At 37.3% G+C, this 22,755-nt stretch overlaps 1 protein-coding gene across 1 annotated transcript in view; it reads right to left on the bottom strand.

Moving 5' to 3' along the window:
- LOC121405714 overlaps positions 1–20,498 on the bottom strand; it is a 69,237-nt gene extending 48,739 nt beyond the window's left edge. Inside the window, exons 1-3 of the mRNA XM_041596635.1 lie at positions 20,374–20,498; positions 2,536–3,441; positions 2,067–2,312 (exon numbers count right to left, since the gene is read on the bottom strand). Coding sequence (XP_041452569.1) covers positions 2,067–2,312; positions 2,536–3,352 — 1,063 coding nt within the window. The 5' untranslated portion in view covers positions 3,353–3,441; positions 20,374–20,498. The remainder of the gene's footprint in view (positions 1–2,066; positions 2,313–2,535; positions 3,442–20,373) is intronic.
- Positions 20,499–22,755: the final 2,257 nt, after the last annotated feature.

Raw genomic sequence — 22,755 nt, 5'->3', positions numbered from 1 at the left:
AAATCAATAGACGGCCTTAATTTACCATAATGGACCTTCATGCCAAATTTGAAGATGATCGGAGAAAATGCAGCTGGTGGAGCACTCACAAGGAAATCTCTGCGGCACGACGAGGCCAAATCAATATAGCATCCTCCGAACTCCCTTCGGCGGATACAACAGGGGCCGCGGAAGCGGGGGGGGGGGAAGTTTGGACTGGGGGCTTCAGACCCATCTTTTTCCAAAACCGTAGGATTGTGAGTTTTTGCATGGTCAACCTCCCCCCCCCCCCCCACTTTGAAAACCGTTCCGCGGTCCCTGTAAAATAATATTCCTGGATCCACTGTGACTGTGTGTGTGCGCGAGTGTGGGATGTGTTGGTTGGGGCATGGGTGTCGATCAGTATTCTTGGTTGGGGGGGATGATTGACACAAATGTTCTTGTGGATGGGGATATTTCAACATTACCCCCACTAAAATCACAAGTTAGGACATTTGGGAGTGGTTGATATGCATGGTGTTCTTGGAAATTCCTTCATTGTTGTAGTGTACTATACTTGTATAATTTTTTGAAAATTCAATTTGTGTTACAAGTAAGCCTATTCTAAACTCATACCGAGAAAAAATGACAAAAATTGACTGGACCATAGTGATCTGTTTATTGAGCATGATGTATACACAGGGGCGTCGATCCATTTTTCAGATGGAGGGGGGGGGGGCAAAATTATGAATCAACGTTCCAAAGGCGCTCGATCACAATATATATATATATATATAACTCGTGAGAAAGAGACACATATCTTACCTTCACCAACAATGCGAGCGCGAAGCGCGAGCTAAATCTTTTTAGTATGTCATGAAAACAGGAAAAATGTACCTGTTTAGGTTTGTTTGTAGTAACTCATGAGAGGGGTCGATACATGTATCTCACTAGAGAGCGAGCTGAAATTTCTTTATATTCTGACCTGAAAGCTTGATATTCTAAGCATTTTTGGTACCAATGATTAAGATGGGTATCTAGAAGAACAATAGATGCGAGCGCGAGCTGAAAATTTTGATATTTTGATCTGGAAAAAAGGACATTTTAATGGAAGATATATATCCAACAAAAGATTATTGCAAAATCAAAGTTCTTTTGAGGTTTAGAATTGAAAACGGGACATTATATTCACCTATATAATCATGAAAAGTATGGGTTTTTGGTACATGATGCGAGCGCGAAGCACGAGCTGAAAATTTTTATATTCCAATCTGAAAAGCAGACATTTTGAGCATGATTTTAAATCAAGATCGAGTTGGTATCTCAATCTCGCTTGCTGATTTCAGTGTAGCATTACAATCTTATTTTATTTTTTAGTTGCACATGCGGAATTATTGCGGGGGGAGGGCAAAACGATATGTTTGCCCCCAATATTTTCATTGGTGGGGCGATCGCCCCCTGCCCCCCCCCCACCCAGGATCGACGCCTCTGTGTATACAACTTCTCTCTTAAATCTAACCTGACTGGCAATATCTTTATTCTTCTTAATGCATGATGATCAAATGCAGATTTAGACCAATTAAGACTAGCACAAATTACAACCTGTGTGGCTTCTCGTGCGCCATCGGGCTTACCGTCATTCCTTTATTTATCTTGCCACCCTTTTACTTCCGTTTATTTTTCCACCCTTTTGAGTTAATGATTTATTCAAATTAATTTATTCACCACTGGTGGGATGGAACACCCAATCAACAAAAGTTGATTTTCGTTGGGGTCCTTTTATGTCATGTGTTAAAAAATATCAGATACATAAACATTTCATTCTTTTTCATCTTGAACCTCCACTCATCTGTTTAATAGTCCTGAAAAAGATTGTTTTTATTTAATAACAATATACACAAATTGCGAGGGAAACAAACTGATTGATGGCATACTATAATCATCATGATCAAACTTTTCATTTTTTCATCATCATTATTATAATTTTTCTACCCTAAATTATTGGGGGGATGATAATACAGGCCATCCCCCCCACTTGAAATATTGGGGGGGGATATATCCCCCCATCCCCCCGTGATCGACACCCATGGGTTGGGGGTATTACTTACTCGTTAGCGCTTCTGCCACGTCATAACACATCTCTTCTATGGAGTGGAATCCGGTGAACATGTATAATTGGTATTCTATATCAAAAGGGCTGCTATAAGGATCATTGTTTTCACAGTATGTTAGAGTCCAAATTGCGCTGATGATCTTCTTGGCTAGGGTTGAGCATTGATCGCCATTCTCGAGAATGCCGATGAAATTCCTGATGATAAGTTCGGCAATCCTTCTTCGCTCATCGAGATCGTCACCTACCAACATATATAAAAATAATAATAATGAAAAGATTACTTATAGTAATAATGGTAATGTCATGAATATCTAGTTAAGAAAGGGGTAATGCAGTACACAAAAATAATGTAACTCCGGTTTCGATCAGGACAGACCGTAGGTTATATTTGAAACCTCCACAATTGCCAACCCTAGAACGACAAGAACAGAATATGGGGGGGGGGGGGGGCGGTGAGCACCTACCTTGAACAGTTTGGTTGATATCATGGCACAGTTCGTCAAAGTTACTGTACCCAACTGCATCAATTCCTGCATCAACAAGCTCCAGGATGACCCGATAGGTTTGAGATGAGGAGTTCAATCCGACGGTTTCGAAATAGGAATCCCACGTTTGGCACACTTCCGGTAGAAGACGCACGATTAATTCGGCTGCGAAATCAGTAATGACCTGCTTCGGGGAAGGCCTGAGGAAATTCTCAGTGACGTCGATGCAGATTGTGTTGATTGTAGATACATTCTGGATGATCATTTGGATGTCGATATCATATAGATCTCGGACGGTGTTGAACAGGTTTTCTAAAATTCCGAAGGGACTTTCCGGTGAAGATTCGTCTGGTGCTTGCCTGCGATATCTTCCTTCATCTTGGCCATCGTTTCCGAACATGCCAGTGATCATGTCAATTATGTCATTACACCAGCGTTGTCCGTTGAATTCACTCACACTTTTGACGCGTGTGACATTATCGCAGAAGACACCCCAGTATAAACTTGACTGATCTACCTCATCTATCATCGAACCAATCACCGGAAGTACACCCTCACAGGCAAAGGTCATCGCATCGAAGACAGAGTTCTGCTGCCAGAGCCTACCAGCGGCCTCGATTAGGAATTGGACGGTGAGGCCAGAATGCGGAACGAGTTCTCCTGGGTTGTTAGACACATAATGTCCATCATATTCGGTGCTCGGTGGTGGTGCCACGTATGTGTAATTGTCATGATACTGCCCAGTTACCGTAGTAACTAGGCAAATTATCGAGAGAAGGACTATCAAGGCCTTCATGGCGATGGGCGGTTTGAAGAGATGAACGACGATTGAAGTGTTCTAGAGATTTCCTGTGCAGGTCTCGGAAGAATTGAAGTTTAGATTTCCTGTGGAAGGAAAAATGAAATCAATTACGTTTTTGAGTTACATTCAGTAAATGAACACGGTGTCTTTTTTTAATTGATGTACATTTTCCACATACCTTTTCACTAATGTATTGCTGAAGTACCTATTCTAATTACACGCCAACTGTCGAATTATGAGAGAATCAAATGGATCATTAGTAGAGTTTTTAATAAATGCACTGCACCATAATATACTGTACATGCAGAATAGTGGAAAACATTTCAAAATCGCTGACTGAAAATGAAAAAAATAATAGAATATATAAACATGCAGAAGCAGCTTGTTTACGCATTCAGAAGTGTGTCTATAATCCCACTTCTGATGAATCATACTTTGAACTAAGTTTAGTTTTCAATAAAACGTCAATTTTGCGCGCGCTTTGCTCACCAGAAATGTTCACCTCGTTGTCGCTCTAGCCCTAGCGTCTCGAGGTCGAGGGGCGCCATTGGCAAAAGGGCGCTGTTCACATCTACAGTAGATGGCAGGGGAAGAGAGTCGCAGAGATTAAAGTGTGACTATTCAAACTATTACTAAATTTTACCTGAAAAGACAATCCATAGGCTTACTGATTTCTGTTCTAAATTGTGATGACATGGGTTCTTTTGTACAGAAAAACTTCATGGATTAGCATTTTGCTGCTGAGCGAAGTCAAATTTCATAAATTTCATATCAGGGGAAAAAATGATCTTGTCCATAGTACTTTATCTTTTCCTCGATATGGATAGTGCCTTACTTTCCATACTGATGTAGAACTGGATATTTTGGCTGGTATGGAATACACAATCTGCTAATTTTTGAAAGTCACTATAGTTGATATAACTGTTTTTTCCGTATGAGTTAAGAGTTTGTCTAAAAGGCTGCAAACTGCTGTGACAAGTGTGGGTTCATGTGACAAAACTACATGGAATGTCATCTTATGCAAGCTGACACCTAATCCCACCAATGTCGTATGATACAGAAATGATCTTAACACCTTGTTTATTGACATGGATAGTGGCATACTTTCCATACTAATGTATGACTGGAATTTCAGCTCTCTTTAATTTTTGAAAAGCACTGTAGTTGTTAACTTTGCTTTAGCATTTTTCACAGAATATTTGTTTTTAATACTATACACACATTAACAAACTTTCTGTGGGAAATATTGGTTTGTGCATTTACCATCTCTCGTAAATTAGAAACTGCCAATTACACTAACTTCATCATTGTTAATAAAAAAATATTACTATAATATACAGTATGCACAAAATTGATCTTTTCAATATTTCAACATTACTTCATACTTTAAGTGAAATTTATTCAGTATCTTGTTAGTATGGAAAGCCTAATCTCTTTAGCGCCATGATTGACCATTTTTTTTTCATTGTGGTCTCAACTTGTCATAGGCTGCATTCAAACTATTACTAAATTTTACCTGAAAAGACATAATCCACATGCTTACTGATTTGTGTTCTAAATTGTGATGACATGGGTTTTTTGTACAGACAAAAACTACATGGATTAGCATGTTGCTGCTAAGCGAAGTCAAAATTCATCAATTTCATATCAGGGGAAAAAATGATCTTGTCCATAGTACTTTATCTTTTCCTCGATATGGATAGTGCCTTACTTTCCATACTGATGTAGAACTGGATATTTTGGCTGGTATGGAATACACAATCTGCTTAATTTTTGAAAGTCACTATAGTTGATATAACTTTGTTATTTCCGTACGGTTTTGTCTAAAAAGGCTGCAAACTGTTGTGAAAAGTGTGTTTTTTGTACAGGCCTGCTGATAAAACTGTATGGAATGTCATCTTACTACAAACAGCAAATTTTATCAATTTCTTATACTTATGATCAAGAAATTATCTTGTCCACAACACATACTGTTCTCTGATATGGATAGGGTTTACTCTCCATACTGATGTATGACCAGTCATTGTTATATTATATCATAATTTTTAAAGTCACTCTTATGATATAGACTTGTCCTTTTTTCATATCGTTTTGTCTTCTCTAGCTAAAGTCTGGAGACAATCTGTATTAATGTATAAAATATGCAACAACAAATCATTAAACATGATAGGCATCTTATTTTTTTTTATTATATGGTATTATTTGGACAAAAAATGATCCTACTCCTAATAGTTTACAGTTTCTTGATGTTGATAATGATCAAGAATCATGTAATTATGTTTGGCTTACTTGTTTTGGAAAACTTTATTTCCTTATATAGACACTGTAGTAGTTGATATAACACCAAATTCCATTGATTTCATGTAGGCCTGCTGTTGATTTAAGATCTTATCCACTAAATTTGGTCTAACAATAGTTTTACAACTTTATGTTTTTCTTTATATACAGCTAGTTTTTTATCAACTACACATTCATTGATTTTTTGGAGTTATATTTTCCTCCTTAATTCACTTAGGTGGTAACTGTGAGTTGTCATTTAAAACCTATGACCAATACTGTTATCTTATTTGGTATTAGATCTGTAATACATGGTAACGCATCTGAATATTCAATGTTTTACATAAAGTCATCGATTGGAAGCTAATATCGTAAGAAAAGAAAAACGAATTCGGCAAAATTTGTACATATTTTTATTTTGCAGGTAATTGTGTATCTATGGTGAAAGTTTGGTGAATTTTATGATAATAATTCGTTTGATATGATTGAAATCATGAAAAGCGTTCGGTAATACGATCCACTATCATGCTGGTTTTCGTAGAGTTACATAACTCCATATGCTTTATACAGAAGCTTTAAAGGGCCATCTACATTTAATTAGCGAGATTCCATCTTGCCATGTCGACACTGTATATAGCTTCCTGTCGACGCGTTGTCGTATAAATAGCCCTAATGTCAAAATGGCCAGATGCTCTTACCACTTGTCGACTTCTCAGAAATTGTACGTCGGCATAGCGATATACATGTACATTGCGAAAAATTGGCAAGATGGCCGTCACCATGCCTTGAAACTATTCAGATTGAAGTCGACATGGCAAGAAAACGAGTCTCGCTGTGTCAAATGATAAGAAGGGCCCTAGGAACGATTTTTTGACTGGGGGTGCTGATGTAAATTTGACCCCCCCAAAAAAAAGTTTCACTCCAAAATGAAGGTCTTTTACGTCCCGAGAATTTGACAAACAAAAACAAAGGGGGTTTCACTTAAAAAAATAGTGGTCATTTTCGTCCCGAAAAAAATATGACAAGCAAACAACCAATGGATTTTGTCCTTTTTGTCACATTTCTCCTGTTTGTCAAACCTTCCAGAATCCCTAGAGATGCTGCCTATGCAAAGAATTCACGAAGAAACCCCAAGGAAAATCTCAGGGATGCTACACCACCCGCTTCCCAGGGCAATGTTGATTGGCTATTAAATGGACAATTCAATCTAAAATATATCGGCGTGTCGAAATAATAATCGATCATACAAGTTTATTCCTCGGCAAGTCGACATAACAAGGCTATTGTACACGCATCGAGTGTGATCTACAAAGTGTTTATTCGGAACCATGCGACTCTCTTTCCACATAATATGATCAATGAACTGTAACGACGGCTTCCCGTGCGCACAATCTAGACCTCCCGATTTTCTCTCTTTTTGCGTGCACTCTATTGTTCGTTTTGTTTTGTTTCACTGTTGCTGTCATTTCATTTCGATTATGATGATTAATTGTGATGGGAATGTTATCTGTTTGGGAGAGAAAATCGTGCGTATATCGTTAACAAAAATCAATATAGTACTAACAATAATTGAAATGTTTGTTTGCGCGCGTGGGCGTCGGATATGTGGTTAGGATGCGTGTTTGCGAAAGAAACATGGAATTAAAAAAGTGAGAGAATTATGAGAGACTGTTAATATTGAATATGCCTTTTCTTTTTCATTGAACTTTAAAATGTAAGGTGGCGAGAGTCATTAGGTCTTTTGGGTAAGCGAAGATATAATTAATTGTGTGAATACTGTTATTTGCGTAATACGGACAGATTTTAAGAGCAGGAGGCCATCTACCTTCCAAAAATAAAAATGTAGGAAATAGTTAGGCCTACACATGTATATGTTATAGAGGGTATAAAGTTATATCTACCAAAGAAAAGGCAGCGTTGCACTTCAACGCATGAATAGTACTAAAGGTGAAAACTGAGTGTGCTTATCAAGCTCAATTAAAAGAAAATTCTCAAAATTCTTTTTGTGCGACTTATTACTGTATTTGGGATGGCGGGTAACATTCTCCATCTTTTTTTAATCACCCAAATGGAATTGAACGATGTGTGAGGGAGGGTATGTGTGTAGGCTATGTGAGAGAGAGAGAGAAGTGAGTGTGTGCGTGTCTTTTTTATTGTCCAAATGGAATTGAACGATGTGTGAGGGTGAGTGTGTGTGCGTGTCTTTTATCGCCAAAATGAAATTGAGAGTGTGAGGGTGTGTGTGTGACATAATGTGGGTGTGTGTGCGTGGGTGTCTTTTTATCGCCCAAACGGAATTGAATGATGTGTGAGGGTGTGAGAGGGCCGGGGAGAGAGAATGTGTGTGTGTGTGTGTGTGTGGATGAGGGTGGTGGTAGAGAATCAATGAACAGAGGAGAGGCCTATAGTAGAATGTGTGTGTGTTTTAACATGAATTATGTATCTGCAAGTAGGCCTATAGTATGATGCAGGGGCGGACCAGGATTATGCAAAATAAGGGGCGCATTTTCCTTTGACAAATAAAAAACAAATGAAGATAATTTCATACCGCTTAAAATTTGACAAGCAAAAAAATATTAAAAACAGGTCCTCATTTCTGTATGAACAACATATTCCCATTATTTGCTGTGACGCTCAAATGGGGGGGGGGGGCACACTAGTGTATGAACGACATTTTTACATTACGAATATTGACTTTGAATCTCAAGGGGGGGGGGGCGGGCCGAAAATGCCCCACCCCTGGATCCGCCACTGGTTTGATGTGTGTGTTTTTGTGTTTTAACAGACTTGTATCAGTTAGAACTGATTATTTATGTCTGGGATAATTTAATGTCAACATCTAAAAGTCGTAGCCAGGGCTCGAACCTCTGCATCAATCTGTACCCCCCCCCCATTATACCATGGATCACGGGCGTGAACCATAACGCAAAATTGTGTGTGTGTGTGTGTCAGAGAGAGAGAGGGGGGGGGGGGGTGGACAACATATAGAATAAAGGTTCACGGTGCAAGAGAGATTTCAAAAGAGGGATATAAATCCATTGAACTCCTAGGATGATGATAATAATAGTGACCTCGAGGAACGCGCTGATCAATTAATTCACGGAATGTTTACATCTGTCCCCATGACAACGATCATATTGCAAGCCAGGCTCACAAACATAAATGGGTGACATTTTCATCAGATATCAAATAGGGACGCGACGCACGACGGGCTTTGGTGGCTATGGCTATAGGGATTAAAATATCTGAAAGGATGAACACGCGCTCTAAAACCATGAGCTTCTTTCTAAATTTAATTGATTTAATGTAATTAGTTTCTAGATATTACTTTAGATACCTCTCATTCGTATATAACCATCATATTTGTTACAAAAATTCTACATTTTCTTTCCATTTCCATTAAACGGGTACTCCAAGCTAGAAATCATATTTGACCATTAATGTTTAAAGGAGAATCGGACAATCATAACACTGGAAATTTTCTTAAATTTTGGACAAGAATTTGTTAACAAAATTATAAGATATTAAATGATTGCATTGTTACAGTGAAACAGTTTCATGCAGGTCTTCATAAATCTGCAGTGAGCAGGCTAATGTTGTGTCATATCCCCACTTATATTTCTGGGGCCGATTGCACGAGAGGGTCTTTGCAAGGACCGTCTTTCGTGTCGCCCATCTTTTATGATGCGCCATGTGAAACACATTTTAAATAAATCATCTCCAAACATATTTTATTCGTCCTTTAAAATTAACGGAATATTTGTTTATAAAATGATATGATATATCATGAAATTGTATAAAATTTGATTTAAAAGCAAGCTAACAAATATTATTCTTTATCATAAATTTCAGAAACACCCCGCTTATAGCGTATCATAAAAGATGGGCGACACGAAAGACGGTCCTTGGAAAGACCCTTTCGTGCAATCGGCCCCTGTATGCTGTCATACGAAATCATGTTTGTTTCAAATGAACCACCAACAATTGCCCACCAAAATGAACAACGCTGGATTGACGAATTTCTGCAACCTACCTATTCTGTCACAGGGAAAACACATCGCACACATCATAAGAATATATGAAATACTTATGAGATTATGTTATAAGTGAGGAGATGACGTCATCAGCCAAATTATGCATATTGATAATGGTATGCATAACACTGTTTTCACAAAATATGATTAAACATTGAAATAAGTTCGTTATCAGATCTTGATGAAATCTCCAGTGTAGGCCTATATTGTGCATTTTCAGGAATTTTTTTTTCACTTGAGGTTTTTATAATATATTTTTTCTTGATCTTTTATACATTGTGTTTTGAATACAAAACATCTTTCAAACCAACTGACTCCTGACATGCTAGAAGTTGCAGCAATGTCTCTATTATGTATTCATATACAGTATATATAAATAAAAATTTTAGGGATAAAGACATCCTTATAACATGACGGTGATATCATTTTCAAAATCAATTCAATTTTTTTCAATACTTTTTTTTATCATACTGAATGATTTCTGATTGAATTAAAAATAATCATGATTTATTTTGGGAAATATGGGCAAAATATGTTTGTAAGATCATATCTCCGTATATGAAGGGGGGATAAATGCATTAAACTTACAGCGTACGTCGATCGAGGAACGTATGACAAGCAAATCTAACATTTAACCATACTTCAGCGTATCAATAACCGCCATTTGTACGATAACAAATCATTTTTTCATACCAAGAAGTAGAATAGAGTAATGATTCGGCTCGCCATAAGTATGTCAGTATGCATTTGGGTACGCCGACATGAGTATGACAAGCCAATAAAGCATAAATGTTTCTTTAAAAATCATCCCGAAATAAATATTTTTAGGGAAATTTGGTTTAAAAAATAAAATAAAAATCACACAGTAAAAGCCTGCAAAGTTCCACAGATAAATTGTGTCAGATCCCATTTCACAAAACAAAAGTCACACTTGGTAGTCGTGCATTCGCACTTGCTGCCCCCAAACACTATGGAATAGCCTGCCAATTGATATAAGAAGCTCTCCATCCTTGGCTCTCTTCAAATCAAAATTAAAAACATATCTCTTTAATTAAGAAAATATGCTGTGTAGACATAAGTAAAAAGAGCTCTGAACAAGCGCAGCTGAATATATCCATATAAAAGCTGCGCTATATAAATTAATGTTTATTATTATTATTATTATTATTAAAAATACTTTTAAAATTTATTTTTCAAGTTATATCTTTTTCGTACGTTTTTTGGAACGCGAATACTGTATGTTGAAAATATATTTTTGAGTATTTTTGTCATGTCCAATAAAATATCAGTTTTTGCCACCATAAATGCTATACAAAAAATACAGTTTTTATCTTCTCTTCCGGATTTTCAATAATTTTAGGTGCGATGTCTGCATGTATATATTATATAGCATGCAATTCAACGACTATAAAATATTATATTATATAAATCATCTTTATTTCATAGTCAAATAGAGAAGTTACAATAAACCCAGGTCCTCTGCCAGTAATTATGGGACAAATTCCCCTTCACTGGCAATAGGCAGGGTGATAATACATAATATTAATTGAACAATTCATAAGGTACAATACATATAGTAAGATTTAACACATAATTTACATTGCATAAGAAAGATGAAAGTTACAAGCATGTTAAATGAAAAAGAAAGGTGACTGTCTCAATGAAATGAAAGAGAGATGAAGATAGGGACCAGACAGTAATAAGAAATTACAAAATTGGAACCATCACTTTGTGATAAAGATATATATACATATAGGTACGCATCGCCACAACGAAAACATTGTTACGTACTTATTCAAGTTCATAGAATCTTGTTATGATAAATATATCCATTATGTGAACTATTGTAATTATGATGTTTTAAAATAGATAGACTAATAAATGTAAAAAAAAGGTCAAATTGTTTATTCTGATTGACATTTGGAAGTTATAGATATTACTAATAATCCATTGATTTAATGAAATATATTGTTTGAATGATTCACATTCTATGTATGTTATTATTAGACAGTAAGTATACATGTAATTGTTTCATAAACGTCACTGAATATAAATTATAATTTAGAGATCACAATACCTATATCTTGAGAAAAAAAAAAGTGGAGTTACTCATCTTTATAATGGTCAAAATTATCAAGCAGATAAGAAGGCTAGCTTTGGTTGTTTTCCGGGACACTGAGCAATGGGGGCTCGGTCCAAGTTGGTTGGTCTTTTGCAAGGAACAAAGAATAGCTAGTCATGATGCTCATCTTGCTTATTCTATTCAACATCGTTTTGTTTTTCTTCCCTAGTATCATCGTTTTGAGTAGTGACTTGATTCTAACTTTATTTTGCTTAGACACATAACCTCTTGAACCTACTTCTATACAGAAAAGTTTGCATGAATATCCCTGGTCAATAATGTCATTAGTTAGAGGTGCACACTTATTGCATTTGCTCACATGACGTGAATCAATGTTCTGTTCGAAGGGAACTGTGAGCTCAACAATAATGACTTCTTTATTTTGGACAGATGAAAGAACAAGATCGGGTCTTAGTGGAGTCGGTACAATATTCATAGGAATTGTGGGATGATTGGCTTTGTCAGGAAGATCTACTCGGAGAGTGTAATCTCCAGATAATGATGACTGAAGACACTCGTATATCGCATTCAAAATGTTGTTGTGTCTCCATGTGTATCGACCTTGTTCTAACATGATTTTGCATCCATTTAGAACATGCAGGAGGGTCTGTTTATTTCCACACAGTTTACAATTTGCCGAGAGTTTTTTACCCCATCTCTGAAGGTTCCTGAAAGTAGGGAGACAGTCAATAGATGACCTGACTGCAAAACTAAGAACTTTGGATGGTAGGTCGTATATAATACTTTTCCAGGTGAGATCTTCCTGCTCAAGCCTCATGAGCTCCAAGAATTTACCTTGGAGCAGCAGCAATCCCTCAACCTTATCGGTCCATATATTTTGATATTTGTTTTTAACAGCACATGTGATATTTGATTTCACTTTCGACCATTTTCTATCAGGCGTGGTGTTCATTGTAATGTTTACCATATCTCTAGCATCAGTATTACCATACGACTTCCTAGAGTAAGATTCTTCTCTTACTATACATGCCGTCATAGCGGCATTGACTCTTTCATCAGCACGAATAAGGCAATGTGCTACTGTCTGTGCATGACATTCGCTATAGACTTGGGAGATGGTAGGAATATCCATACCTTGTTGGCAGTGAACAATTGCAAGTGTTGCCCCTTGTGGCATATTCAGCCACTTCTTTAAGAACCTTGAGCTGCACTTGTCAAGACTAGATCTTTGCGTCTTAGTGAGGTCATGCACAGAAAGCAGGAATTTAATTGCATAAAGAAAATATTTCGTGTATATTTTCAGTTTATACTCTGGACGGATACATACAGAATCTATGTTGTTTAAGGTTGTTTCTATTTTATCTCTTATCATATTCATGCAACCATGAGACGAACCTGTGACCCATGTACCAAGAAATTTCTCAGGAGAATCTTTAACCTTAGTAAGGGGGGTGCCATCAATTCGAAAGATTACCTCTTTCATTGAACCACTACTTATTGACAACGATTTACATTTAGGTAGTTTTAGAGAGAAATTCATTGATCTAGCAATTCTTGAGATTTCGTTCATTAGCTTCTGATGTTTTGTTTTGTGATTTGTAACAAGAATAAAATCGTCAGCATATGGTAGTGTTATAATCTTATACCCGTTCAATTCATATCCATGAGAATCTTCAAACGTTTTAAGGAAACTTATTATAGGGTCAAACACCATGATAAATAGTACTGGAGAAAATGGGTCTCCCTGAAAGGTTCCCTTTTTGAAAGGAAACCTAGATGATTTCCATCCTGGTCCTTGAACATAACCATTAAGTCCATTATACAGAGTTTTAACATATCTAATAATCGAAGGTGGGATCCCATTTCGTTCAAGGGTATGAGCTATCAAATCGTGATTCACAGATCCAAACGCATCCGCGAGATCGAAAAATGTTACATGAACTGTTCTCTTCCTATGACGGGCATCAGCGATGATCTCCGTAAGGCATCTCGAGTGTTCTATACATCCACTAACGTCAGGAAGAAATGCCTTTGGGTTGTGGTATCGATTAGGTTATTAGCTTGGAGGTAACTTATCGTTCTGCTGGCTAGGATCTGGTGATATAACTTTCCTACGCAGGAGGTAAGAGCTATCATACGAAAATTTGAAGGGTCTTTAGTGTCGCCACCTTTGTGTAAGAGAGTTATTCTGCTGTTTTTCCAACATTCGGGTGGGTCCCCCTCAGTGAGTATTTTGGTGAACAGAGTGGCCATAAATCTGTGCGTAGTCGGGAGATTTCTCAGTATTCCATACATAATACCATCATCTCCAGGGGCTGATTTAGATTTCTTTGCTCGAAGGATGTTTTTAATATCTTTAGGTTTAATAGCATTCATGTCAAAACTGGTATCAAATCTATCGGGTAACCAGGGGAACCAGTTCAATTGTGAGAAGTCTAATGGGGATTGCTCAGAGTATTTGGATAGAAAGTAATTGTTCTGCATCTTACAGAGAAAATACCATAAAATATTTTTTCTTTTATTTTATGTAGCTCATATTAATATGTTGATTTAATTTTGGTATATCTTTCCTAAAATACCCTAACCATATACTACTTTGTATTGTTCTGAAAAATATTCTAAAGATATGCAGATTTACAAACAAGAATACAAAAAAAATAAAATAAAATTATGAAAAAAAAATCAGTTAGGAAAAACGACTAGGGTATACCTTCCTGGAAAGATCACGTTTTTCACAATGTTAACAATTATTATTCATACTGTTAAAATGATCAAATTTGAGAGCGAAGATCGTTTCACACTGTTGAAACCTCTACATGGTATCTATTCACAGTGCTCAAATTTAAAGAGTGTGATGGGGATTTCATATTGTGTTTCACACTGTGAACACACTGTGGAACAATGTGATCTCTCCAGCAAGGTTACTTTAAAGATGTTCAAGTTCAATGGACAAACGCCCCGATGTAGTCCCTAAAAACCATGGCCCTGGGAAGCGGGGGTGCTGGGTGTCCTGAAGCACCCCAAGATTTTCCCCAGGGGGTGCTGCGTGTATTATTTTTCATAGGCAGCACCCCCTTGCAAGCCCCTTATCGATCAGGCCAGAACGTATAATAAAAAGTTCCGCCCTTGCTTCACGCTCGCGGTAGTTATCTTCTTATGCATCTGAACTGTGCTCGCTAATGAGTCACTACATAATCATTTTATAAGAATAAAGCTAAGAAGTTACTGTTAGGACAATATCTTTCAAGGAAACAAAAGAAACATATCTTTGAGGGGCCGATCGGGGCAAATGTGGGTGATTTTTTTTCCCCCTCCCCCTATTGGCGAGAGCTGGATCCGCCCCTGTTTTCACACGATGAAAAAATGTCCTTAGAATGTCTCGGTCTTAGGTCAAGTTAATAATGATAAAGATATCGGCTTACGCTTCATGCTTGCATCATTTATTAAGTGCGATCTTTAATATCCACTTCACAATTTTCCTACACATTGCTTGAATTAGTACTTCAATTGACTCTTTTTCAGATCGGAATATCAAATAATTTCGCGCTCACATTGATTTTCATGATAAGATATAATTATATTTAGAATGCCTAGATACTAGCCCGGGGGGGGGGGGGGCACTCAGTATAATGCATAGTGGGTATGTGCCGCGGAGGGGACCCCCATTTTTACACTCAAATTTCCGTTCCAAGGCATAGCATTTTTGCCTTGTTGAGAAAAGGAACAAAGAAAGCCGCTCCAAGGCATAGCATTTTCTTCTTTTCGAGAAAAAAGAAGAAAGAAATCCGCTCCAAAGCATCGCATATTTTTCGTTACGCCGCTCCGATCGCATTGAATGAGCTGCAACTTTGGTGAAAAGCGGCCGCAAAGCTCCGCCGGCGGAGGCCGCGCTATCTGCATCATGCACGCATGACCGTTCCATAGGGATGCATACGCACTCACACGCTGGTGATCCGTTCCAAGGACCCTCGTTTTCACAAACATTTGTCGTTCCGAAGCCCGTTCCGAGGACCCTCCTTTTTACAATAAGCCCGCTCCAAGGCCCCCGTTTTTGTCTCGCCCGCGGCACACCCCCACCACTTTTTTGGTCGAGTGCCCCCCCCCCCGGATACTAGACATAAATCTAGAACACACGTACGCATATTTATAGAGATACGCAGCTTGTTCTTTACTTAAAACATGCTTAAAATTATAATATCCAACATTTTCTGCTCGTGGTTCGCGCTAACATTAATAATGTATGATTTCCAATCACCCGTCATTTTCATGATTTACAAAACATGAAATAGAGTGACCCGTTTTTAGGTTTAAATCTCAATTTGTCCGCTCTCTCGAATTTCTAGTTATATACCCATCCTATTCATGATTATCAATACTGCTTAGAATATTTATTTTCTAGGAAAAAAAATAATCAAATTTCAGTATGCTCTTCGCGCTCACTTTATGTGATTGTTGAAATATGTATCGTCTTCATGGCTACCTACAAAAAGTCCTTAACATGTCCCTTTTCGATCAGTTGCATACGCATCTTGTTCAGGATCACAAACATTTTCAAGACAACATACATGAAAAAAAAATAGCTCACGCTCGCACTATTAAAGTACAGGGCTTGTGAGATAATTGTATCCCCCGAACAGAATTCGGAGGATACTATGGTTATGGCCTCGTCGCGCCGCCGCCGCGTCCGCTGCAGAGATTTCCTTGTGAGCGCTCTATCAGCTGCATATCTTCTCCGATCGTCTTCAAATTTGGCATGAAGGTTGAGTATGGTATAGCAAAGAAGCCTATTGATTTTGGTGTGGGCGCAGGTCACATGGTAAGGTCATTTTCAGGTCAACGTTAAAGTTTACATGCAAGACTCTCTTATGACACATAACTCCGCAACCGTAAGTCATTTTTCAACCAAACTTGAATGGTAGATGGTGATACCTGCATGTTATGCTGCAGTCGGAGGTCACATGGTAAGGTCAAAGGCCATTTTCTGGTCAACGTTAAAGTTTACATGTAAGGTTCTCTTATAACGTTAAAGTTTACATTGCAAGACTCTTATATGACACCTAGCTCTGCAACCGTAAGTCACTTTTCAACCAAACTTGAATGGTAGATGGACTTGGGGGACCTGCATGTTATGCTGCTGTCAGAGGTCACATGGTAAGGTCAAAGGTCATTTTCAGGTCAATGTTGAAGTTAACATGCAAGACTCTCTTTCTCCGTAACAACAAGTCACTTTTCAACCACACTTGGATGGTAGATGGACTTGGGGGACCTGCATGCTAGGGTCATTGTTGCCATGATAATTTTTTGTTTCAAATTTCTGTGTGAGCTCTTTATATCGCAATGACGGATGACCCGGTGGGTTCGGGGGATACATGTGTTCGGCTGCGCGACCCGCCGAGCATCTCTAGTTATATATGTATGTTGTTTTATAAAAAAAAATAAAGCTAAGAAGTGACTGTTACGAATACCCCTTCAAAGAAACAAACAAAAGTCAACTTTGAGCGGCCAATCGAGGAAATATGAGTGATTTTTTTCGCCCCCACCCCCTATTTGCGAAACTTGCCGACGTCAGCACACCCGGTAAAAAAAATCGTTCCCAGTGCCCTGCTAAAAAGCGTCGGATATGTCTAAAGTTAAAACAGATAGTCTTACGTCGTCTGAGCGCGGATGAATACATTCAGTTATATTCAATATATAATAATATAGGGTATTTATATTGCGCACATATCCACCTTGTTAGGTGCTCAAGGTACTCCTATATTACCCGGCTAAGCTAGGCGTTCATAGCGCACACAGCTTTTTAAGGAATTACTTCCTACCGGTACCCATTTACCTCACCTGGGTTGAGTGCAGCACATTGTGGATCAGTTTCTTGCTGAAGGAAATTACGCCATGGCTGGATTCGAACCCACGACCCTCTGTTTCAAAGTCCGAAGACTAATCCACTGGGCCAAAACGCTCCACAATATCGTTTTATTAAATGAGCAATAAACATATGGCATGACACTAATAGTGCAATGTGTACATAAAATATGATTTACGTTCAGAGATTCCACATTCATTCATAATCATTCTACATATAAATTAATCAATATAGGCCTACAGTTTACAACATCAAGAGTTAAATGGTTGAGACATTAAAAAATATATGTATGTATTATATGTATACAGTATGTATATGTATATAATTATAAGTAAGATTTAATTAAAAAAACAGTTTGAGAGTGGTATTATCAGATTCTAGATTGAAGAATTTTTAAACTGCACGTACATATTCAATATAATCGATAATACAGACAAATCAATGAAATTTCGTAACAAATGTTGAATATAAATTAACAAAACTACAATGTGTATGACGGAGCCTTAGCGATTGATTTAATGGTAGGCAACCATATATCCACGCTTGCACGCCAGTATTTACTCAATACAATGAGAAATATTATGAGAGCGGATGGTGAAAAAGGTCAAAGCACACCTGCTTCCCACACGATATTGACTATTCATCGACAACACGCTGAATATTGTATATTTGCGAATGAATGGCTGTTTTATTATATTCCAGGATTTTTTTTCCAGGGTCCGTGCATCTATTTTATTAGAACATTAACAGGGAAGTTAGATCTAAATATTCCCTTATCCACAAAAGTGTTGATGCGACAGGGCATGATATTGAGGAACTCAAGTACTAAATTCTCGTGTACACTTCGAAATTGGAGGAAATGGTATATTTAAAACAAAATGAATGGTGAGATAAACGAGATCGTATCATGAACGATTTGTTAGACAATCCTTGCAAATTATGATTAGAGGAGGGAGTGAAAATGGTTTTAAATATATTCCATTTCGTCGTTATCCTGCACTTTGTCAAATTATCAAATGCAATATTGACTTTAACTTTGGAATATTCATGCCAGTTCGGTTTTATACTTCAATTTGTTTCATTATATAACCTGTACTTTCAGTTTCACTTTGTTTTAATGTTAATGCATTTTAGAATATTTTTCTTTGTAATTGGTTTTATTATGATCACTGCATGTTATATACTTATTTTATCTGTCATTTTTCATGCTTTCCATTGTGAGCTCACATGTTTAATCTTCGGACCTTTTGACGAGTATATTTTAATATAACCGAATTGAATTCAAATTTGAATATATAAAATTATAAATTAAAACTAGAAAGTAAATAATAACAAATAAACCCTTCGTCTCTTTTAAGCTTGTTTAATGGTGAAACGATGTAGACATACCAGGTCATGTTAAATGGAAAGATTTGTCATTTAAATACATGATGTCGGTTATGGCATATTAATTGCATGTCATTTGTTGCAACAAATATATAACAAATTATTTCAGACTTATGGTTTATTACTCAGTGAACACAACAGTTTGTTGAAAAAGATCTTGCGAGATTTAAAATAATTCTAAGTAGGCAAAATGTTTATTCTGTTGAAGAGCAGTCGAGGATATTGTGAAGATTTTGTTTTATCCATATAGCGTGACAAAATTGTTTGGAGTCGTCTGATTGGTTACACATAATAACTCCATGATCACGTTTTGGAATAGAGTTTTTAGTAAATACAGGTTTGTTTGTTTCACTAGAAAAAAGAAATTGAAACGATGCTTTTAACAATGTAATTATCTGGAACAAAAACAATCATATTTCTTCAATACGATCAAATAACATATGAATAATTACACAAATGAGATAAATTTGATAACGAATTGGTTAAATTTTGAGAGAATATTTATCGTTAAGTAAGATCATGGAACATTCCTTAAACCTTTCTCAGTTGGAATACAGTTGATTTATAATCTCTGTTTTGTATATACAGCAAGATTATTATAACAATGTTACGATTTCGTTAAATGTCTACCCGTCGTTGTTTATTTATTACTGATGAACGGTAATAAAGTTGAGAAAACTTCAATTTCTTGCCAAATGTTTTTGGTATAAACTCCCTCCAACTCTCTCCTAATAACAACCAAAATTAGACCTCTTCAAAAAGCGCATAGAACCCACCAATCACTGGTGTACAATACATATGTATATATATAAGAATATATATATATATCTCAATAAAAGAATAAAAAGATAATGGCCAAGACAAAAGAGAAAATTAACGAGATGGGTGAAATACTATTTTCTAATTAACAGGTCAAAATTTGATTTTTGTATAAAAAGGTCTTTTTTTGCTCGCTCGGGTCGCTCGTAACTCTAGGAAAATGGATTTTGTGCCATGTTTGGCCCCCTTAAAATTTCGGCTCATTAGGCTTATCATATCAATATAGGCCTAATTATTAATTTAAACTGACGAAATAGAAATGATGTACTTCGAAAAATGTATCTCTTAATCAATTCCAAATTATGTATATGTTTCATTCTTTTTGAAATGTCACAACTGAAAAGGGATCCTTGTCTCTAAAATAATAATGATAATTTTATATCTGACTACAATGTGCCTAATTCACTTTGAAGGGTGCATTTGGCCGCAAAATCTTCTGCTGACAAATATTCACAAGTTTTAATGATATACTTCCAAGTTTGCATGATACACAATCACCAAGTCAAATTATAAGATGGCACGACGGACGTTACGATATAAACCGAACATGTCTTACCTTCAACATGGGTCGCACATCCTCCTATACCGCAGAACGGTGCAACAAATGAACGGCGTAGTGCAGTGCGGTATGATTGACGACATGCCATATTGACATCATGCATTAATCGTGCTTTGATTACATTGCCTCTATCACGTGACCAGAACAATCAAGTTAAATGCCATTGGATGATGCAGTGCTAGAGTAATGGGATGAAAATGCCTTGGCCCATTAATTAATTAATTAATCTAAAGTGCATGTTTTAGTGATGATGATATTAATGGTTTTAAACAATATGTTGTGCATTGTGGTAGGCGGGAAGTACAATGCTCACACCCGCACGGACGATAATGGGGAGATAAGTGTTTATTGCTATTGACCATTACTCGTGTTAATTGAAATCAACCGGGCCGACACTGTCTTGGAGGGGAAAATATTTTCAAAATATGAGCTTGACCTACATTCACACAATGAAAATTTGACCTACTTTCAAAAAGATTTTTTTTAATTATATGGGTGTTGCATAGTATATGGTGTCCCCACACCATCTTTTCTCCATATTGTTTTTTTTATGGGGGCGTCGTGTTCTAGTGGCTAAGACTCTCGTCTGGCAATCTGAGGGACATGGGTTTGATTCCCAGCCCCCCCAGCCATGGCGTGTTTTCCTTCAGCAAGAAATTTGCTCACATTTTGCTGCACTCAACCCAGGTGAGGGAAATCGGAACTGGCAGTAATTCCTCAAAAAGCCATGAGCACCGGAATCGGTAGACTAGCCTCGCATGGGTAACACAGGAGCGATTTGAGCACCTAAGACGGTGGATCCGTGTGCTGTACAAACTGTATATCATTCTTACTTTTTAAATATTTTTATCTCCCTTCCTTCTCTTTCTTTCGTCATTCGAACAATGACTCGAGGTAGCCATTTCTCACCCCCTACAAAGCCGCCCATGGGGATCTATAAAGCTCGCTATAATAATGCTTGGGCAATGGAACCATGAACCTATTATGATGTACAAAAGGACCTCTTCTTAATTCGGGATGTCATAATTACATGCTATTTACTTAAAATGGCATTTAGCATGTACAATTACTGTACCGATGTAAAAATGTTATGATAATAACAATAGCTAATTTTTATATAGCGCTTTTTCCATAATGGCCCAAAGCGCTTTACAGTATATTATTACCCCGGTCATCGGGTCCTTGCATGCCCGCATACAATGTATGCACATTCTCCACTTCCTGGGGAGCATTCCAACAAGAGTTCCAAGACTCAATTGCTAGGCATACTACATAGGCATTCGCATCCTACCTGGTACCCATTCATTCGAACACATGACCCTCTGTTTTCAAGGCGAGAGTCAGAACCACTGCAACACGGCTCTAACACATACAATCCAAGGGCATAGGCTGGTTTGAGAATGGTTAGATGCACATCATGCATGTCATGGGGAGATGGAACTAAAGTGGTATGGGGGTGCACATTTTGGGGAGGTGGAATTCAAGTTTGGAAAATCAGCTGTTAAAAGCAGAAGAATGGGTACACATTTCGTTTTGCTTACCAGTGTCGAACTCCTCTGCCTCAGCGGGAGGGTGCACATGCACCCAGTGCACCCTTGTGTTTGGAATAACCATTTTTAGATCTTAATTCTGTAGGTCATCAGTACTGTGAGAAAATATGCCACTGAAAACGCTATTGTTTTCAAGTTGCAATATATTGGAACAATACCAATGCAGAAGCCCAAAAAGGAAAAAGAAACCGAATCATTTCTGCATTACTATCTCTGATGTACAGAAAGTTGTTTTACTATGAGAGAAAGCAGAATTTTGCCTTTTAACTGAGAGCCACCTGGTGTTACCTACCAAGTGAAGCTGTGTTTGAGCGATAGGGTATTTCCTTCAACGTGAAAACCTTTCTCTTATTTTTACAAATCGAATTTAATCTGCCTCTCTCACACCCTCTACCTTTCTCTTTTCTCCTCTCACCTTTGAGCTTTTTCGCGTTTTGTCTCGTTGCCATTATCCTTCATCTTCCCTTGAGTTCCATCTTTCCCCCGTTTAGCATTTCTATATATAACCTCGTCTTTTTGGTGATTATATTTTTTTCGAAATTTCTCATTCTATATCTCCATTATCTAATTATCCTATCTTCCTTATGACTCCTATCCCTCCCCTTTCATTTATTAGTTTTTGTTTAAATGTCATTCTCTTTATATGCGTCTCTTTTCGTTTGTTCACCTCTTGCTCTATGTCCGAGTTTCCCTATCTCCTTCTTTTATATATATCTCTCTCTCCTTCTTCTCTCTCTCTTTCTTACTCATTTTCTCTCAAACACACTCACACATACACACCGCCTCTCTCCATTTCTCTCTCTCTCACACACACACACACATACACCAA

This window comes from Lytechinus variegatus, chromosome 19 (assembly GCF_018143015.1).
Source record: "Lytechinus variegatus isolate NC3 chromosome 19, Lvar_3.0, whole genome shotgun sequence".
NCBI lineage: Eukaryota > Metazoa > Echinodermata > Echinoidea > Temnopleuroida > Toxopneustidae > Lytechinus > Lytechinus variegatus.
Note: the sequence above shows the minus strand (reverse complement) of the source record. Positions and strands in the feature narration are given on the sequence as shown.